Consider the following 18,810-nt stretch of genomic DNA (forward strand, 5'->3'; position numbering starts at 1 on the left):
GCTACAGCAACTACATTTTTAATTTAATTTTAGGTAATTTACGTTTAAATAGTGATACATGGCTCATGGTTACTATATTGGACAAGAGAGCAGTAGATGGCTCAGTCCTAGAGCTTTAATTGATGTTGTAGGACCACTGGGTATATAGCTCCCACCCGGGCCTGAAACGCTTTCTCTGGGAGAACCCAGCCACCGTGACACTACCATGCTATGAGGGAGTATAGGCTGGCCACATGGACAGAGTGCACATAGACAGACACCGTCTGTTCTAGCCATCTCATTTGAAGCATCCAGAATGGGAAGGAAGGAAGCATGTTGGACGTGTAGCCCAGTCAGGCCTTCAGATGACCTCAGCCAGAGCTCCCATCTGACTCTAGGTATATGAAAGTCCCAGAGCAAGAAGCTCCAGCAAAACCCACAGAACCATGAGATACAATAAACCGTTGTCTTAAGCCACTAAGTTTAGGATGATTTGCAAAGCACTAGATGACTGGGATAAAAACATACGAAGGGAATCAATGTTCCCTATTTCTTTGGCTCCCTAGTTTTCAGGCTTCTTTTCCTTTCTGAAGACTCAGGGATCATTTCTAGTTTGCTACTAGACAAGTTTCTCTGAACGGGTAGAGTACCTGTTTCCCACTTACTTGCTTTTTGGTGGGTGAACATGTTTGCATAGAATTGAATCTGCAGTTTGGCAAAGTCACAGTTTTCTGGCCTTCAACTGTCTTAGATTTCTGATCGCATGTTTAAAAGGCCTTTTTTAGTGAAGTTATACTGTTTTCTGTCCTGCTTTCAAATAGGCCAACTTGGTTAAAAAAAAGAGAGAGAGAGAGAGAAAGAACTAAATAAAATGACAAATGATGAAGGAGAAATAACAACCAACACCGTGGAAATACAATCATAAGAAAATATTCTAAAAAACAGCCAACAAATTAGACAATGTAGAAGAAATGGGTAAATACCTAGAAACATAGAAACTACCAAAACTGAAACAGGAGGAAATAGAAAATTTGAAAGACCAATAACCAGCAAGGAAATTGAGTCCAAAATCACAAACCTCTCAACAAACATAAGTCCGGGACCAGATGGCTTCACAGGTGAATTCCACCGAACATTTAAAGAGGAGTTAATATTCTTAAACTTTGCCAAAAAATATAATGGAAGGAAAACTTCCAAATTCATTTTTTTAGGCCACCATCACCCTGATATCAAAACCAGATAAAGATTCCACTAAAAAAGGGAACTACAGTCAATATCCCTGATGAACATGGATGCAAAAATTCTAAGTAAAATACTAGCAACTGGAATCCAACAATACATTGAAACAAATCATTCACCACAATCAAGTGGGATTTATTCCTGGACTGCTGGGGTGGTTCAATATTCACAAAGCAATCAACATGACCCACCACATTAATAAAAGCAAGCATTAGAACCATCGGATCATTTTAGTAGAAGGAGAAAAAGCATTTGATGAAGTTCAACATCCATTCTTGATAAAAACCCCTCAACAAAATAGGGTTAGAGGGAACATACCTCAACATAAAACCCATCTATGAAAACCTCACAGCTGACTGACATCATCCTCAATGGGGAAAAACTAAGAGCTTTTCCTCTGAGGTCAGGAACAGGACAAGGTTGTTCCCTCTCACCGCTTTGATTCAACATAGTGCTGGAAGTCCTAGTCATAGCAATCAGACAACAAAAAGAAAAGGTATCCAAACAGGCCAACATGTATCAATGCTTGCCTTTTTGTTCCTTTCTAAAGGCCCTAACTAGTTAACACAGTGTAACACTGATCTTTTTCAATTATTTCTGTCTTGAAAGTTGAACCCCAGAAGGCTATGCTTCAAGATCGATACTTTAACATCAGCTATGCTACCAGAAGAAAAGGGATGGGAGGGCAGAGGGATGTGTTGGGTATATACCCATGTGATGGCTACTATAAAATAATACCTCTTATGTGTAACAAAACTAGTCATGTGGGGAGATCCTATATGAGCTATATATATAAATTATAAATGGTGCTATTTGACACAATTATATGGCTTGAACTTTATCCCTCAATTTAATATAGTCTTTCATTTTCTAGTGAGCTCAATATTTATAAAAGTTCAAAAGAAATTCATGAAAACAAATGTTTAGATCAGGTTTATTATGATCTTAGAATTTTTGTGTAATTGACATTAAACACATTTTGGATCTGAAATTTCATCAGGACTCTACTACATCAGTGATTGTTTTTATTTCCAGTTCTAAGAACAATTGGAATTGGCTATGGATAATTCATATCATCTCAACCAACGAAACTCATGTAATGGACTTCCATCTGAGAAGAAAAACAACTTCCTTGTGTCTGAAGATCATGGACAGAAAATCTTAAGTGTACTACAGAATTTTAGAGAACAAAATGTCTTTTATGATTTCAAAATAATCATGAAAGATGAAACAATCCCATGTCATCGTTGTGTCTTAGCAGCATGCAGTGACTTTTTCAGGTACTGTACCTTGTCTATGACTCAGATTTTGTGTTATTACACTTATTTGTCATAACTGCTGAATTTCTCCCCTACAGGAGCATGCAGTGGTAATTTTTAATTCTTAAAAAAAAAAAGCTAATTATAACCTAGATTAACTAATGATTTTTGAATATAAAAATTTAAGACTACCTTTTTTAAAAACTCATGTCTTCCCAGATCAGCATTTCCCAATGTTGTATTGGACACTGGTTCTTTGAAATGTTCTGGGGAAAAAAAAAAAAGAAAAAAGAAACTTGTTTTGATCCAGAGTCCATTTTATTTGGGGGAATTCTTGCACTGTGCCATTTAGAAAAAGAGGAAAGGATGGATAAAATATGGAAGTATAGTTCAAAGAAAACAAAGAGGCTGAGAGGAAAATGGATTTTAGTCATGTACTGTATCCAAGGATTATTCCAGGGAGAGGGGGGCTCATACAGATATTTCAAAGTTTCTCCTCTCTTTGTTTGACAAAGGGGCAAAGTACCTCCAGAAGCATCTCTGGAGAATACCCAACTTTTCTGATTCTAGGCAACCTTCTGAATAGAATTTGGTTCTGAACAGAATGTCCTAGTCATGAGCCTGTACGATTCCACTGTGGTGACAGTGGTTGTGGAGTCTGCAAGGTTAAGTGTTGGATGCATGACCTTGCTACGGTGGCAGCTGTTTCACGGTCATACCATCCCACGAGGCCTCTTGGTCACACACAGACCTCTCTTGGTGACATCCTGGCCTCCAGCCCTCCAGTCATACTGCCATAAACTTCATCCCAGTTGTGGTATTTGCATTATATTCGGTTTTGGAAGTAATTTGTATTCAAAGTAAGCAGGCCTTAAATCTCTAGTAAATAAAATTGGTAAAAACATAGTAAGATTTAAGATGTAAATACACTAATCCTTACTTTAACTCCTGTTTTACTGCCAGCATCTGATTAGACCTCACCCCTACTGCTCTGGAGCGAATCCTCTGAAAGTGTACTGATACGCCCCTGCCCCTGGGGGGTCCCCTGCCGGAGGTGGGAGCAGTGGCCCAGGGCCACACCTGGCTCACTGGGGAAGCGCCTCTGGCCTAACTGGAGTCTGCTTCTGACCCTGTAACTTCAGCTGTTCTCCCAGTCCCACTGGAGCCCTCAATGTCCCTGTGTTCTGCCACACCCTGGTGCCACCAGTGTCCCAGCTCTCTTGTATTCCATGGGTCTTCTTCCTGGTAGCTCCATTCTGCTCCCTCCCCATCCTGCCACCTCGTCATGAGAAGTGATGGTATAGGGATTAAGTACTTGGCCTCTTAATACACATGCCCTCAATCTAAATCCTGGCTCTGCCACTTATCAGACATGACCTTAGGCAAGTGACTTAATCTCTTCAGGCTTCAGGTTCCTGATTTGTAAAAATTAAGACCATAAAAACAGAATCTAATTCACAGAGTCATGATGAGACTTAAATAATGTATATGTAATGATTAGGACCGTGCCCACTATATTCAACATATTATTATTATTATTATTATTATTATTATTATTACTGTTTCCAAACCTAGCAAAAATGGAAAAACTCTGGTAAACACACAAGTTGATTTCCCTACAGTGTTTTCTTGTTAACAAAATAAGTTTATGTAAGCATTTCAATTGGAAGTCCTCTACTCTTCATGGAGAAATAATTTTTTTTTAATGTTTATTTATTTTTGAGAGACAGAGACAGAATGCGAGTGGGTTAGGGGCAGAGAGAGAGGGAGACACAGAATGAAGCAGGCTCCAGGCTCTGAGCTGTCAGCACAGAGCCCTACGCGGGGCTTGAACCCACGAACCGTGAGATCATGACCTGAGCCAAAGTCGGACACTCAACCGACTAAGCCACCCAGGTGCCCCAGAAATTATTTATTAATTAAATGTATCTGCACCTAATTTTTGGCCACAATATTTTCAGGTACTCCTAGCTTTTATGGATCTACTTTAAATTTAAAAAAAAAAAACTGCTGTGAAAACAGAACAAGAACAATATATTTTAAAATTTTTCTCCCTGCTTTGAAGTAGCACAAATGGCAGTTTTATAATGACCTAAATTAGATATATATTATATATAGTATTATATTTATTATATATAGCATTTTACTAAAGGAATACTAATTTAAAGGAATACTAAATTTACTGTGAGTTTACTAAAGTTCATATAAAACTATTTGCAAATTTAGACTGAAATTCTATAATTTACATCCTTATATGATAAGGCCACTAATTCATAATATTTGTGTTATGATCAAATTTACTGGATATTGGGAGGAAAAATACGAAATAGCAGGAAAGTGCATAATGCATGATAAATGCACTTTATAATGATTTTAGAAAATTAAAGTTTTTGAATGAGATGTAAAGCCATGGAGAGAAGACTGAAAAAGAATCACACATACTGTACAGCCACTTTATGATTATGGTAAATTTGAGATCGATGTTAACTGGAAACTTTCAAGCTGATGAAGTATGGAAAGATGATCTTACATATGTCTTCTCAAAGAAAATACACAGGATCTGATAGGAAATATTTTCTAAAAATGATAATAATAGCTAATACTTTGCATTGATTAACTCATTCCTCCTCAACTCAGCAAAGTAGATATATGTGTACCCATTTTCAGATGAAGAATTTGCAGCACAGTTAAGAAGTGCCCCCCCCCCCCAACCGAGGTCACACAGCTAATTAGTGACATAGGCCAGATACCCACCCAGGCAGCCAGATTCTAGAGGCCAGGCTCTCACTATTACCCTAACCTGATTATCTGTGTCCTCATAAGTCAATGTAATTATCATCACAGTTTAACATTTCTGACTTGATCTACGTTATTGAAATAGTGTATAATGTGTATAGTTTTTGTAACCGTATTTTTTTGTGTATTAGAACAGCCCAGTGGGAAGGTGTTTTGTTGTCCTTCCTTTTCCTAAGGGGTGTTCCATATTTGGAAGTCTCCTCAGATTTTTCATTTGGATAATACTAGTGCTTCTTAAACAGCTTTCATTACCCTCTAGAGTGGACTCTAAAAACTAATTTGGTTTAGGGGCACCTGGGGGGCTCAGTCAGTTAAGTGTCTGGCTCTTGGTTTTGGCTCAGGTCATGATCGCACAGCTCACGAGTTCAAGCCCCACATCGGGCTTTGCGCTGACAGCGCGGAGCCTGCTTGTGCTTTCTTTCTCTCTCAAAATAAATAAACATTAAAAAAAAGCCAAAAAACTAAATTGTATTCCCCCCAGAGTACTTGAGCACCGAGGAGCACTGCTCACGGAGGTATCCTGGACAATTCGGTGCAGACACAAACCAGTATTATACCAGAACCCAAACCAGTCAATCTCCACTCCTACTGAGTGTCCAACTACTGGAAGTCCTTGCTTCTTTGTTTTAGCTCTTTCTCTTGAATCTCGACCTCCACTCACTGTGCTACCAACAACCGCCATAGCGAGTCTGTGTAAAAGTGAATGATTCTGGATATGATGTTAACTAACATAGGAATGGGTGGCCAGATTGGTCTTACCAAAACCAATAGTAAAATACATACGTCGTAGTCTCCTGCCCAACCATTTCCACATAATTTATATTTTAGCTTAAACTGAGTCCCGAAAGTTCCCACTTCCTCAGACTCTATCACCTCTGCCAGGTGGGGAAAAATTACAACTCAGAAGAACTCTTGGGCTGGTCTGATTATTCAAATCTGAGGACCCTCCCCTCCATCTCTCAGTGGTTATTTCTTCACAAACTTACTTTGAGCCTTTTGGTTTGGCATTTAGCTTTATGACATCACATTCCCTTTTCTCCCTAAAGTGCTGTATAAAACGTGTCTCTTTTGACATGTTTGGTGGATTTTTCACACAGGCAGACTCGTTAGAGACATCTGATACCTCACTGTATCCCATCTTCCACGTGTGTCACTGCTGCCAAACTGAAAATTCATTTGAAAGATACTTTTAAGTCCTAAGCCCAGAAGCACTATCTATTTTAAATATCTGTACTTATCACCTGCAGAGCTGATACTAATTAACTCATAAAAAGAGAAATTCAGCCATCAGAGAGACCTTACCCTAATTTTATGAATGATATTTAATAGCATTGAAATTGGTTTGCAAAATATGAATCTTTTTATATATAGCCTTCTTTGGAGTAAATGCTGTACCGCAGCTATAACGTACGTATTCTGCAATGTGGTAGCTACGTGGTCCGTGGGTTTTAAAGATAAATGATATGGTATGTAACTGTTCTAGATATTCAAATAATTTATTAAGATGGTTTAAAAATATATTGCATAACTATAAACCTGAGATTTGTGAAACATTCTATCAACCTGAGGGTAAAGGACACGTCTTTAAGGTAACCTTGAAAAGTACCGCGGAATCAAATACTCCTGTTTTCCTTTTCTCCTGTGTTCTCTTTTTTTCTGCAGGGCCATGTTTGAAGTGAACATGAAAGAGCGAGACGGCGGGAGCGTCACCATCACTAATCTGTCCTCCAAAGCAGTAAAAGCGTTTCTTGACTATGCCTACACTGGGAAAACCAAGATAACGGATGATAACGTGGAAATGTTCTTCCAGTTGTCATCATTTCTTCAAGTTTCCTTCCTAGCCAAAGCTTGCAGTGACTTCTTAATAAAGAGTATTAACCTTGTCAATTGTTTACAGTTATTATCGTTGTCAGACAGCTACGGCTCTCCCCGCTTGTTTGACCACGCACTATACTTTGTACAGCACCACTTTTCCTTACTGTTTAAATCCAGTGATTTCCTAGAGATGAACTTTGGAGTACTGCAGAAATGTCTGGAATCCGATGAACTGAATGTCCCTGAAGAAGAGACTGTACTGAAAGTGGTCCTTAGCTGGACCAAACACAACTTAGAATCAAGGCAAAAGCATCTGCCTTATTTGATTAAAAAAGTTAGATTACATCAGTTATCCGAGGAGACCCTTCAAAACTGTCTGCTCAACGAAGAGTGTTTACTCAAAAGCACAAACTGTTTCGACATAATCATGGATGCTGTTAAGTGTGTGCAAGGTTCTGGTGGACTCTTCCCTGACGCTCGACCATCCACAACTGAAAAATACATATTTGTTCACAAAACTGAGGAAAACGGTGGAGACCAATATACCTTTTGCTACAATATAAACAGTGACTCGTGGAAAGTGCTGCCACAGTCACACCTGATTGACTTGCCGGGGTCTAGTCTGTCTAGTTACGGAGAGAAGATATTCCTGACGGGCGGCTGCAAAGGGCCGTGCTGTAGAACGGTTCGGCTTCATATCGCAGAGTCCTATCATGATGCGACTGACCAAACCTGGTGCTACTGTCCAGTGAAGAACGATTTCTTCCTGGTATCAGCTATGAAGACACCAAGAACCATGCATACATCAGTTCTGGCTCTCAACAGATTATTTGTCATAGGTGGAAAGACGAAAGGGTCTCAGGACATTAAAAGCCTCTTAGATGTCGAGTCTTACGACCCTCTTTCTAAGGAATGGATGTCTGTCAGCCCGTTACCCAGGGGCATATACTACCCTGAAGCGAGCACCTGCCAAAATGTCATTTATGTTCTTGGGTCAGAGGTAGAGATTACAGATGCCTTTAACCCGTCACTTGATTGCTTTTTCAAATACAACGTGACCACCGATCAGTGGTCTGAACTCGTAGCAGAGTTTGGGCAGTTTTTTCATGCGACACTAATCAAAGCTGTCCCAGTAAACTGCACACTGTACATATGTGACCTTTCCACCTATAAGGTTTACAGTTTTTGTCCAGATACTTGTGTCTGGAAGGGTGAAGGCTCTTTTGAATGCGCAGGCTTTAATGCAGGCGCAGTTGGAGTTGAAGACAAAATTTATATCTTGGGTGGCGATTACGCACCAGATGAGATCACAGATGAAGTACAAGTCTACCATAGTGGCAGATCTGAGTGGGAGGAAGTCTCACCCATGCCACGAGCCTTAACGGAATTTTACTGCCAGGTGATTCAGTTTAATAAATACAGAGACCCATGGTTTTCTAATCATTTCTGAAAGGCGTATGTGCTTAGACATCCTAAAACTATCCCAGTTCTAGAAGCCTACCATAAATCTGTTAAGCTTAATAGCTGGTAAAAAGGTCTTTACCTCTTAGCGAAATAAAATGTACCTTCTGCTAGAGAATTACTATGAATGTATAGCATATATGACTTAGCGATTGCTGGAAACTTAAATACAAGATACATTTACCAAAAATTATATCGAATATAATTCAATCCTGGAGAATCCAGAATACTTAGTATTTTCATATGTAAATAAGACTCATAGGCATCGATGTCTTGATTTTGAGAGTAATTTATCCGTGAAAGACTAGTAAAAACAAATCAGTGTTCACAGATTTGTACTATTTAGAGGGGAAAAAATCTCTGTAGGTAGTGAAAGTGAATTATTTGCACACTATATTATATGAAGTGAAAATTAAGTTAGAAAGAGGTGAGAAGCCTACCTTGTTACTACAGGTGTAAGAGTTACTGAATTCCCGTCCTTTCTGATCACTGCTTAGCTTCTTTTAAGCCCCTCTTCCTTTTTTCATCATCATTTTTTTTGGTCAGAAATTTTTCTAAAATGCAGTGTATTTCCCAGCCTTCTAAACTTGCGCTAAACATGGCTTGACATTTTTTACGATTCAACTCTTCATTAGGAGCATAATGTACCATGTTATAATGCCATAATGCCATTGGCAATTACTGGAATGCTTTTAAAATTGCTGGTTCTGGTAGTCCTGTGTGCTGGTTGGTTTCGATTTCTGGTGGCAGCATATCTTACTTATTTTCTGGCTGAAGCTCAGTAAATGAACATTCTTGATTTAATGATTACTTGTAAGTTACACCCGCTCTCAGTCTATCTTTACACGTAACCCACTGGGTGAAGTTTTGGGATTCTGGGATGGTAGTCCTAACAAACATTTTCTGTATCCTTGCCACGTTCCAGCATAATTGAGGACGTAGCAAATCTGATCCCTAGATAAGTGTATCATTTTGTTGCATTTCTTAAATTTGTAAATATCCAAATTTGATCTGTAGTAAGAAATTTCTGTGCTTCAGTTAGTACCGTATCAGTTTTCCTTGGTGATATATCCCAACTATAAAGCACCGTGTGGGTTTACTATTTTCATAAGATATTCATAGTGGATTATTTTCTAAATTTAAAAAACTCACTAGGTTTTTGTATTGATCGCATTCGCAACCCGTATCCGTTAAGATGTTTAATCACCTTTAACCCCAGTAAAGAAAGAGTAGCAATCATCCTTGCTCTCAGGTGTGACAAGTTTGCGTTGCAAAAGGAGTATGTTTCTTTCCTAAGTTTAAAAGATGTAACCATATTAGGTTTTAAAAGTGGAAATATACCTAAATGAAGGTCCTTTTATTATGCCATATAAATTTATTGTATAAGCTTCAAATGTTTTTTTCAGAATAGAACAGGATATTAGACTACATTACCCTGCAATTCCAAAATCAGAGACTATCCCTAATCAGATGACAGTTGCCTGAGAAGCATTCTGTCAAATTGGTGGTCTTCCTTCCTACCTAAGTTGGCTCTGCCGTGTGTGTGTGTGTGTGTGTGTGTGTGTGTGTGTGTAAGAAAAACAGAAAATTCAATGACCAGTTTTGTGTGGTCTATTTGTGGCTTTGGAAACCAATTATTTAAGAAAGACCATACCACAGTGGATGACCTATACGTGGATTGACTGAACTGCTGATTTAAGCATATATAAATAATCAAAGTATGTTTAAAATAAATAATTGTTTTCATTATTGACTCTAGGAAATGTTCATCCTTTCCAGAAAGGAAAAACTAAAGGGAAATAGAATCCCTTGCTGATCTTGTTTCATTATTCTGTCATCCTGATGTCCACCAATCTTCTCATTGGCCATTGATGTATGGTAATGTTTCTAGAAATATCCTTGTTGTCAGGCCTAGCTCCCTCTGCATTTAATATACTCCCTAACACACAAGGCTTTCTGCCTTTTTTCTACAATTGCTGCAGTTTACTTGCTAATCATTTTCTTCTTATTGCCATCCCTTTACACCAGGGAAAAGTACTCTGTCTAGTCACAAAACCCCAGACTCTTCCTTTATTTCCTGTTCTTGATCCTTGGTGCTGTCGCGGTCTGTGCTGGGCTTGGCTCCACTAGTCACTGATCTTGTTCACTCTAATTTTGCGTCTTCTGTAGAGACAGCGCTTTCATTTGATCTATCTGCCGTACTGAGAAATGGTTCTCTGTGTTCCAAATCCTCAAGGAACCCAACCACAGGCACGGCACACCCGGTCAATGACCGGCCTGGTCACACCTTCTGACCCTGCCAATCCCTGGCTTCACTGTCCGAGAACCATGTCTGTCATTCTGGCCTCACCCTCCGTTCCGGACCTCTGACAGGCAAGTCTCAGTGATCTCTCAAGTTCATTCTCAGTACCCCCAGAAAGAGCTGTTTTTCCTGTCTGTAAGCTTAGGTGAGAGGAAATAACATCCCTTTATCTATGGCCTCTTCCCTGAGTCCCTTTTTTTTCTTTAAAGTCTGTTGTCCTTTCATTATCATCCTTCAGCCAGTGTTGCACTGTAAGAGACAAAGTAATTGTGCTCATTATCCAAATTGCTTTCATTCTTGTGGAAAAATTCTGTTAAACATTTCTAAATCCTTTATCATTTGGTTTGCTCCACTACACTTGGATTATGCATGCAAAAAAAAAAAAAATCTAATATTGTAACCTCTTCTACAACTGAAGGTAGTTATATGGATTATATATAAAAAAATTAAATTCAGCATTTATATGAGATCAATTCAAAGTCAATGGACACTTGTGATCTGCAAACTTGATTTAAAATGTGGACCACCTTTTGTTCACCTGTTGCCTGTGAGACTGTGAAGTATGAAGAATACTTGCATAATCACAAGTAACTCCATTCCCGTAACAGCTCTGGTTCTGGGTGGGAAAGAGGACTCTATCACAGCTGTATTCACTACATGCTACCCTTGAGGGCTAGAAACTTATTTGAGAGTGACCACATCCTGCAACACGATTCTGTTTTTCCCAGATACCAAGAGCAGTTGAGGATGTGTGGAGTGTACCTGACTCAAGGCGTATGGTCAAAAAATCCAAGTATGGAGAAAAGCATCTATTTACAGTGTGAGATTTGGAAGCAATAAATGCAATGATTAAATATACTGCTGAACATGTAGTGTTACTTTTAAGTCCTCATTTTCAGTGTGATCGAATCCAGTATTTGGAAACTCTTTTATATTTAGAATTGAAACTAAGACCGTCTTCCAGTGGGCAGCTCTGGAGGGCACTGAAGAAACAAAAAGTGTCGAATTTACAGGGAAGCAGGTTTCCATCCAACGTAAGAAACAACTTTACTCCACAAAGCCATATTTACACGAAGACTAGTGGAACATGGCATGTGGCACAAGGTCAGCCCAATTAACTCCTATACAGGAGTGCACAACCAAAGATTTCTACGCTCTATTTACACATTTTGGCTCAACAGCTTTCTGACCTAGGACCCATGACTTCCTCCTCCAATTTATTTAGCATCTGGGCATTCTAAGTAACTTGATTCCACTGGTCCTGCGTACTCAGTTTCTACAGGACTTGAGTTTTAAACTCCATCATTTCAGGAGCATTCTTGTTGGAGGGAATTTGCTCTTTGTTCCTTTTTTTTTAATTACTCAGGAAAAAGTCTGTAAACGGTGCTGACATTTACAGTGCACTGGTAATAGGGATTTTTCCTTCCGCCTACCAATGGTGCCCATTTGTTTCACAGAGAATAGAAACTGAAAGATCAGTACCTAAAATTTTCTCCTGAATTTGTGATTTTGCTGCACATGTTGCTATATAGTTAAATGTACTGATTCTAGTTAAAGATTATGTGATTTAAAAAGTATCTTTATATCTTAAAAACCTACATGTGTTTGTAAGTCATTTCTATTTGATGGCACTATGATGCTTCATCAGATTTAATATCTGAATAGGGAATATGCTCACGGGATGATACTCTTACACACTTAGCAAAAGATAACTCTTCTAACTCCTAGACTCCTATTCAAACTTGAAAGTCACCTTGGAATCTGATACAGCTTCTGGCCTGGTAGAGAAGCCCCCCTAAATTCCAAAGCACCCTGACGATTTTCTTTTCCAATTTCTAGTTCAGTTCTTTCAGGAAGAAAGAGCTCAATGCCTTCATGTTTGAAAAGTTCTGTTAGAAAGTTCTCTTTGATATTCAAAATGCTGTTGCCTCCCCGTACTAACTTCCAGCCCTTGGTCCTAGGGAGCTGTCTCCACAAGTATTTCAAATAGTAGTGGGTCTCCCCTTCCTCTAAAATCAAGGCCTCATTTTCCTTCTTGTTCAAATGCTTATTAACACCTTAAAACCTGCCACAATGGCCGGGGTTACAAGCCTTTTTTGTGTACAGTTGCCTCAGAAAATCTATTGGCAGCTCTTGCCTTGTTGGTGGGTTGAGCCTGACCAGCATTGCCGAATCTCTTGATAATTCTGGCATTATTTATTCCCTTAACCAGCTCTCTAGTTCTTAAACATCTAAATATGAGCTGGAGGCTTGCTGGGTCTCTCTTCTTTTACCCCCACCCCTAACCCATCAACATTATCACAAACACAAATTTTCTACGAAAGGAATTCTAAAGCCAAATTTTAATAAGTCTTTCAATCATTTGTCATTAGATAGGGTCTTCAGACTCTTAAAGACACTTCTGATAAAGACCTTAAAAAGTATGGAAAAATTAGAAATCAGAGCAGTCACATCCTTGGTGGTTACTGGGAAGACGATTTGCTCACAAATTAATAAGGACCAGCCTATGGTAGGAGTCTGGCGCTTCACCGATGCTGTTGGCTCAACTGGATAGAGCATGGTACTTCCATGAGACGATGCCATTGTTCGATAATGCTATGTATGAATCAGGTAGCATTATTCATCCCATTAACCTTGACAACATTCCCTGCCATAACTGTCCAATGGCTCAACAAATTATACTGTGGGTTCCAAGGGTAACAAGGTTGCTGGGATAACTCAAGAGTACGGTTCTCGGAGTATCACGGTGTGGCATAAGTATTTCTTTACATGCCTGTCTTCCTCATTTAGTTGGAAGTTCTTAGGAATAGGGACATACATTCGTCATTTCTGGACCTGGCAATTAGCACAGTACCTGCATATAAGTAAGACATCCAGTAAATGGACATTCTGTTGAGTCAATATATGAAGCAAAATACATTCGCTACAATTGTTACTGAGTGGGTCCCTTATGACTGTACATTTTGTAACTTATTTTCATGTACAAAGAAAATTATTTTAGGATTTTACATGATCACGTTGTACTTTAGTTATCTATTAATGTATATGTTAATTCTTTTTGTAATATTTGATATCTTTCTCATGTTCAAAGTCTGAGAAAATTGGGTTAGATGATTTCTACCACGGCAGTGTTTGTTGGTATTTAGAAAAGTAAGAATGAAGGCCTTGTGGAGAGTCAGACTGCGTTACACGGTGCCCTGCCCAGCTACGGAGAACATGTACAGTTGCATAATACGTGGGTAGTTGGTTCTTGAAAGTAAAATTATAGATTCAAAGTCATTTTTCCACATAATTTTTTAGTGCATAGGGATTACTTGTCCTCAGCGAATTTTAATTATAATGTCTAATTCTGTGTTTCCTTTCAAAGGTAATAATAGATAAGACAGTGACTGCAAATTTCCTTAGGAGACCCGCAACCCTCTGTGTCCCCCGTTAACGCATAACAGTTTCAGAGACCTTCCCCCTCGCAAGTAATTTTCTCTCTTTGCCTTGTAGTGGAATGTGGGCTTTGCTGTATGCTGTGTGAAATAAAATCGGAACTTTTGCTTCAGGTCCATGTGAACCGTGTTAACATGCAGTAACCCATTTCGATTCTACACAATCATCATTAATTTATTAAAACGTATCTCAGAAAAGAACGCATTCTGCGTGTAGTTATTGTTCCTGGAAATAAAAGCGGTAGATAAAGGTGGATGCTAAGGTCCTCATCTTCTTGCCACCCCCGGCCCTGATGGCCCCAAGTGGCCCTGATGAGTGTCAGGAGTACAGAGCGTGGCGGTGGAAGCTTGGGGGACTGGGGTGGGAGGGGGCATGTGAGAAGGGGCCTCTGTAGCTGGGAGAACATGACCCGCCTGTTCCCCAAGGAGGACACCCCAGTCTACAACAACAGAATACAGCCTGTGACCTCGGATGCGTCACAGGCTGCTGAGAGACGTGCGGGCCCTAAGTGAGCTAAGAGAGAACGGACCAGAGGTCCACAAGCCACAAATGACAACAGCACAAGCTGCATGTACAGGACCAAGTACGCGGCCACCCCTGCTTCACTGGACACGAGGACACAGCTTCCCAGAGCAGGCCTCCCCAGCCCAAATGCTTGGGGGAAGCTAGTGAAGGGGTCCAAAGCCCGAGAGACCACATGGTACCCGGAAAAGACACGTTAAATGTTCACACTGGACAGATCGCTCACTTCCAATCCGGTAATCTTTCTTCATTCTGCACAGGGCCATTTCCCGTCATCTCTCTGGCTTCCGTTTCCTTTGTGGTGGTCTGCGGGTTGCTAATGACCTCGGCTCCCAGGCCCCTCTTCTGGCCTACTATCCAGGTGGAAGCAGAGTTCCCCCTTGGGAACCCAACCCTTGAAAAGCCAGTGCTGTCCCTGTCCCACAGGACTACATTAGGCCAGCCGCAGGCTGAACTTCCGAGGCTCTGTGGCGCCCTCTGGCTAATCCTGGGTCCAGACTTCCTGCTCCAGACATTTTCTCCTTGCCTCCAATTCCCCATGTGCCTCCCGCTTCCGCAGTTTACTCTGCCCTCAAATCCGGATTCATCCCCTCCTCTTTAATCCCCCTAGACACGAAACTTAAAGTTTATTGAGAACACAAAGGTGTCCTAGGGACTTGGCCCGTTGCTAGGTGTTGAGTTTGCTGCCCTCCAAGTGGAGGTCTCCCCTCTTGGTCAACATTTTAACACTCAAAGGGCCCCCAGGGACACTTTGCTCTTAAGTCATGGAACAGAATAGGTAAGAGTCTCAGTGTGATGTACCAGCATTTGAAGCTCTTTCCCTACATTCTGAGCCTGCTTCAATTTGCCCTTTCCCCCTCCCCACATGGGAGACAAAAAACGAGAAAAGCCCCTCAATGACAGAATTTAATCTCCATACTTACAGAAAATAAACTGCACGGAACATTTAAACTAGCAGTTTGTCCCCTTTCCAATCACCAAGGGTCACTTAATGCTGTGCTGCAGGCTCTCATGCACTTACAATAATTGATGCAGAATATGTTCCATCAAAAACTACTCATAGCAATTTAGCCAATGCACAGATTTTAATTGACTTGTACATACATTTTGCAAAAAAAAAAAAAAAAAAGAAGAAGAAGTAATCCTAAAAAATAATAGGACTATAGAGTCAAAATAATGTTTATAAAGTGCTTTGAAGTTTTTGAAACTATAAAATACTGAATTTTTAGGCAATGTGGCACTAAACCAATCTACTTAATGAAGCTTAATGAATTAAAACTACAGGAAATATTTTTAAATGCTTGTAAAAAAAAACAATTTTCCAGGATAAAATTTGTTGTACTTATTAAATTTTACGATTTTAAAGACTTCTATAACACTTGACGAAACCACAGCCAAAATAGCGAACTTAATAATATTCATGAAAAAACTTAAGAAATCTGTGGGAGCCATCTTAAAATAGAATTTAGGCATTAATATTAAACAGATCATCCTAGTATTTATAGTGTTCGATTCCACTGCACCTGATAAATATTTTTGCATTTCCTCCAAGTTCAGGGCTCGTACAGCCTGATTTTGCTGTAGCATTAATTAGTGAATCTTCTATGGGAAGCTAATTACCCTTCCCTAACCCTGACCAAAATGCATGCTGTAAAATGAGTTAAATTTTTTAATCAAGAAAAGGCTTTCCCTGTGGGATTTTCAGATTTAAAAATCCAATTAGCCTTAATGTTTTCCTTTTAGAGATTAACCACCCTTTTATGTTATGAAACATTAATTGGAATTCAAACTACTTATAGTTCTTTTTAAACAACCTTTTAACAAATCAGTAAATTTTTTCCTTCTTTTACAAATAGTATTTACCTTGTACCTATTCCTGAAGGAATAAAATGTTACCATAGTATTTTTCCATCTAACTACAGTTTGTTTCTCTTAGAAGCACAAGATTACAAACTAATGTGCATTCTTATTCCCAGGAATTTTTACAAGGAAATTTATTCAATAGTTTAAAGTATCTAACTTTCTTCCATGGATACGAGAAATATTGGAGCTCTCACCAATAATGACAGTGTCAGGCAGTGTTCTTCAAACTTGCTTCCAAAAATGTATCATCTAGGGTGCCAGTTAAAGATAACAGAATTCGGGACCTCACTCCTGGATATCTTGGTTTAGTTAAGTTCTAGATTCGGGTCCTTGGAATTCATGTTTTCAGTAAGAACTGCGAACAATTCTTATCAGTGAGCAAGTCAGGAAACATACTGGGGTAGAGGTGGAGAAGCCAGTTCTCAGTTCTACTACAGAGAGTGTTTTAAAAGCTGCACAAGCTTGGGACGCCCGAGTGGCTCAGTTGGTTAAGGGTCTGACTCTTGACTTCGACTCAGGTCATGATCTCTTGGTCATGATCTCCAGGTCGTGAGACTGAGCCCCGCATCCAGGCCTGTGTCAGGCTCCGCGCTGAGGGTGGAGCCTGCTTAAGATTCATTCTCTCTCTCTCTCTCTCTCTCTCCCTCTCCCTCTCCCTCTCCCCTTCTCTCCCCCGCTGCCCCCCTCCCTCACTTACGCTGTCTCTAAAATTAAATAAATAAATAAATAAATAAATAAATAAATAAAAGCTGCTTAAGCTTGACAAAGTTACTTAAACATTCTGTGCCCGTTTCTTCGTCAGTAAAACTAGGATACCAGTACCTCCCACAGAATGTTGTTGCGATAATTACCTAAAACAATGCCTGTGACATGATTGACACAGTGCTTGCGAATGGGAAATGTTCAGTAAACGTCTGGTCTCCTTCTTCTCTTTTTTTCTTGCTTGATTTCAGCAGAACACATTCCCCTAACTGTTCACTGTGGTACTGCACTCTGACATTCTACAATTAGAGATAAAATCTTAAATCTGAAAAGTACCACTTACATCGGCACAAGGAATGGATGGGATGACACACAGTTTACCTTTGACTTGGCCCTAAATATTCCCTCTTGGTTCAACCATGAGTTTCTCATTGACTGACTGATGCACCCAACAGGCACTTCCTGTGCTGCCTCTGTGCATCACCAGTCATCACCCTATTGGGCTGCGGGGGGGGGGGGGGGGGGGGGGGGGGGGGGGTGATAAAGAGCCAGAAAGTCACGTGTGTTCCCTGTTCTCCTTGAACTCACTGAGTGTCCTCCTACTACTACCAATTTTTCCAGATTTGATTTTTGGCCCCATTTTCGTTTTTCTCTCTCCTCTTCTCCCTTCTCTCTCCCTCCCTCTGTCGTGAGCCTTAGTGAGTTCCTTGGCTTCCATATTGCCCTGCGCACATGAGAATTCCCTTTTGCTCCCGGACCCAGCGCAGTCAAGTTCAGCCCTGGCTCCTGCAGCTGAGGCCAGACGGAGGATGAAGCCCACTCCCCTGCACACGCATGAGCAGAGGGCCAGACAGCCCAGATCACAGAGCCCTAGGAGGGTCATCAAATGGGTGAGGGCTCCCAGCAGTCCACAAGGGATCTCAAATCTAATATTTTATTTGCACAAAATGCAACATAGAAAAATGTGTAAATCTTTGGACAAACAAAATTCAAAATTTTCTCAATACTCTCCTACCCTGGGATATGCATCCAGCCCTCTCTAACGTGTCACAGATCATGCTCAGTACAACTTTAATATGTTTTCACCATTTCTCATCTGTCCCCCAAGTATGCATCTTCACCAAAATAACAGAAACCGTGCAGAGGTCAGCGATGGGCATCTGGAAATACAGCACGAGCACGGCCCGTCAGGAAAAATTCCACTCAGGTACGATGATGCCTCTCATTAACAATTTATGAGCCCTCCTTGACCCCTCCTTGACCCCGCAGCTGTAATTAAAGCAGCATCGAGGCAGTAAAGAAAACCAGAGGTGAGGGGTATCAACTCCACCTGATGAGGACACCGGGGTCTACACATGTAGAGCCAGCACCTCAGTGGGCAGGAAGGGCCGAGGGCTCAGCACCAGGGATTCTCGGGGGGGGGGGGGGGGGGGG

At 40.3% G+C, this 18,810-nt stretch overlaps 1 protein-coding gene and 1 long non-coding RNA gene across 4 annotated transcripts in view; one reads left to right on the forward strand and one right to left on the reverse strand.

The window, feature by feature from the left end:
* KBTBD3 (kelch repeat and BTB domain containing 3) overlaps positions 1 to 13,173 on the forward strand; it is a 37,594-nt gene extending 24,421 nt beyond the window's left edge. For both annotated transcript variants that reach the window (XM_049614138.1, XM_049614143.1), the window contains exons 2-3: positions 2,254 to 2,498; positions 6,936 to 13,173. In XM_049614138.1, coding sequence (XP_049470095.1) covers positions 2,278 to 2,498; positions 6,936 to 8,538 — 1,824 coding nt within the window. In that variant the 5' untranslated portion in view covers positions 2,254 to 2,277 and the 3' untranslated portion in view covers positions 8,539 to 13,173. The remainder of the gene's footprint in view (positions 1 to 2,253; positions 2,499 to 6,935) is intronic.
* Positions 13,174 to 13,618: 445 nt separating this feature from the next.
* Positions 13,619 to 18,810, reverse strand: part of LOC125910437 (uncharacterized) — a 26,194-nt gene continuing 21,002 nt past the window's right edge. For both annotated transcript variants that reach the window (XR_007453951.1, XR_007453957.1), the window contains exon 3: positions 13,619 to 13,705. This is a non-coding gene — a long non-coding RNA (uncharacterized LOC125910437). The remainder of the gene's footprint in view (positions 13,706 to 18,810) is intronic.

This window comes from Panthera uncia, chromosome D1, assembly GCF_023721935.1.
Source record: "Panthera uncia isolate 11264 chromosome D1, Puncia_PCG_1.0, whole genome shotgun sequence".
Taxonomy (NCBI): domain Eukaryota; kingdom Metazoa; phylum Chordata; class Mammalia; order Carnivora; family Felidae; genus Panthera; species Panthera uncia.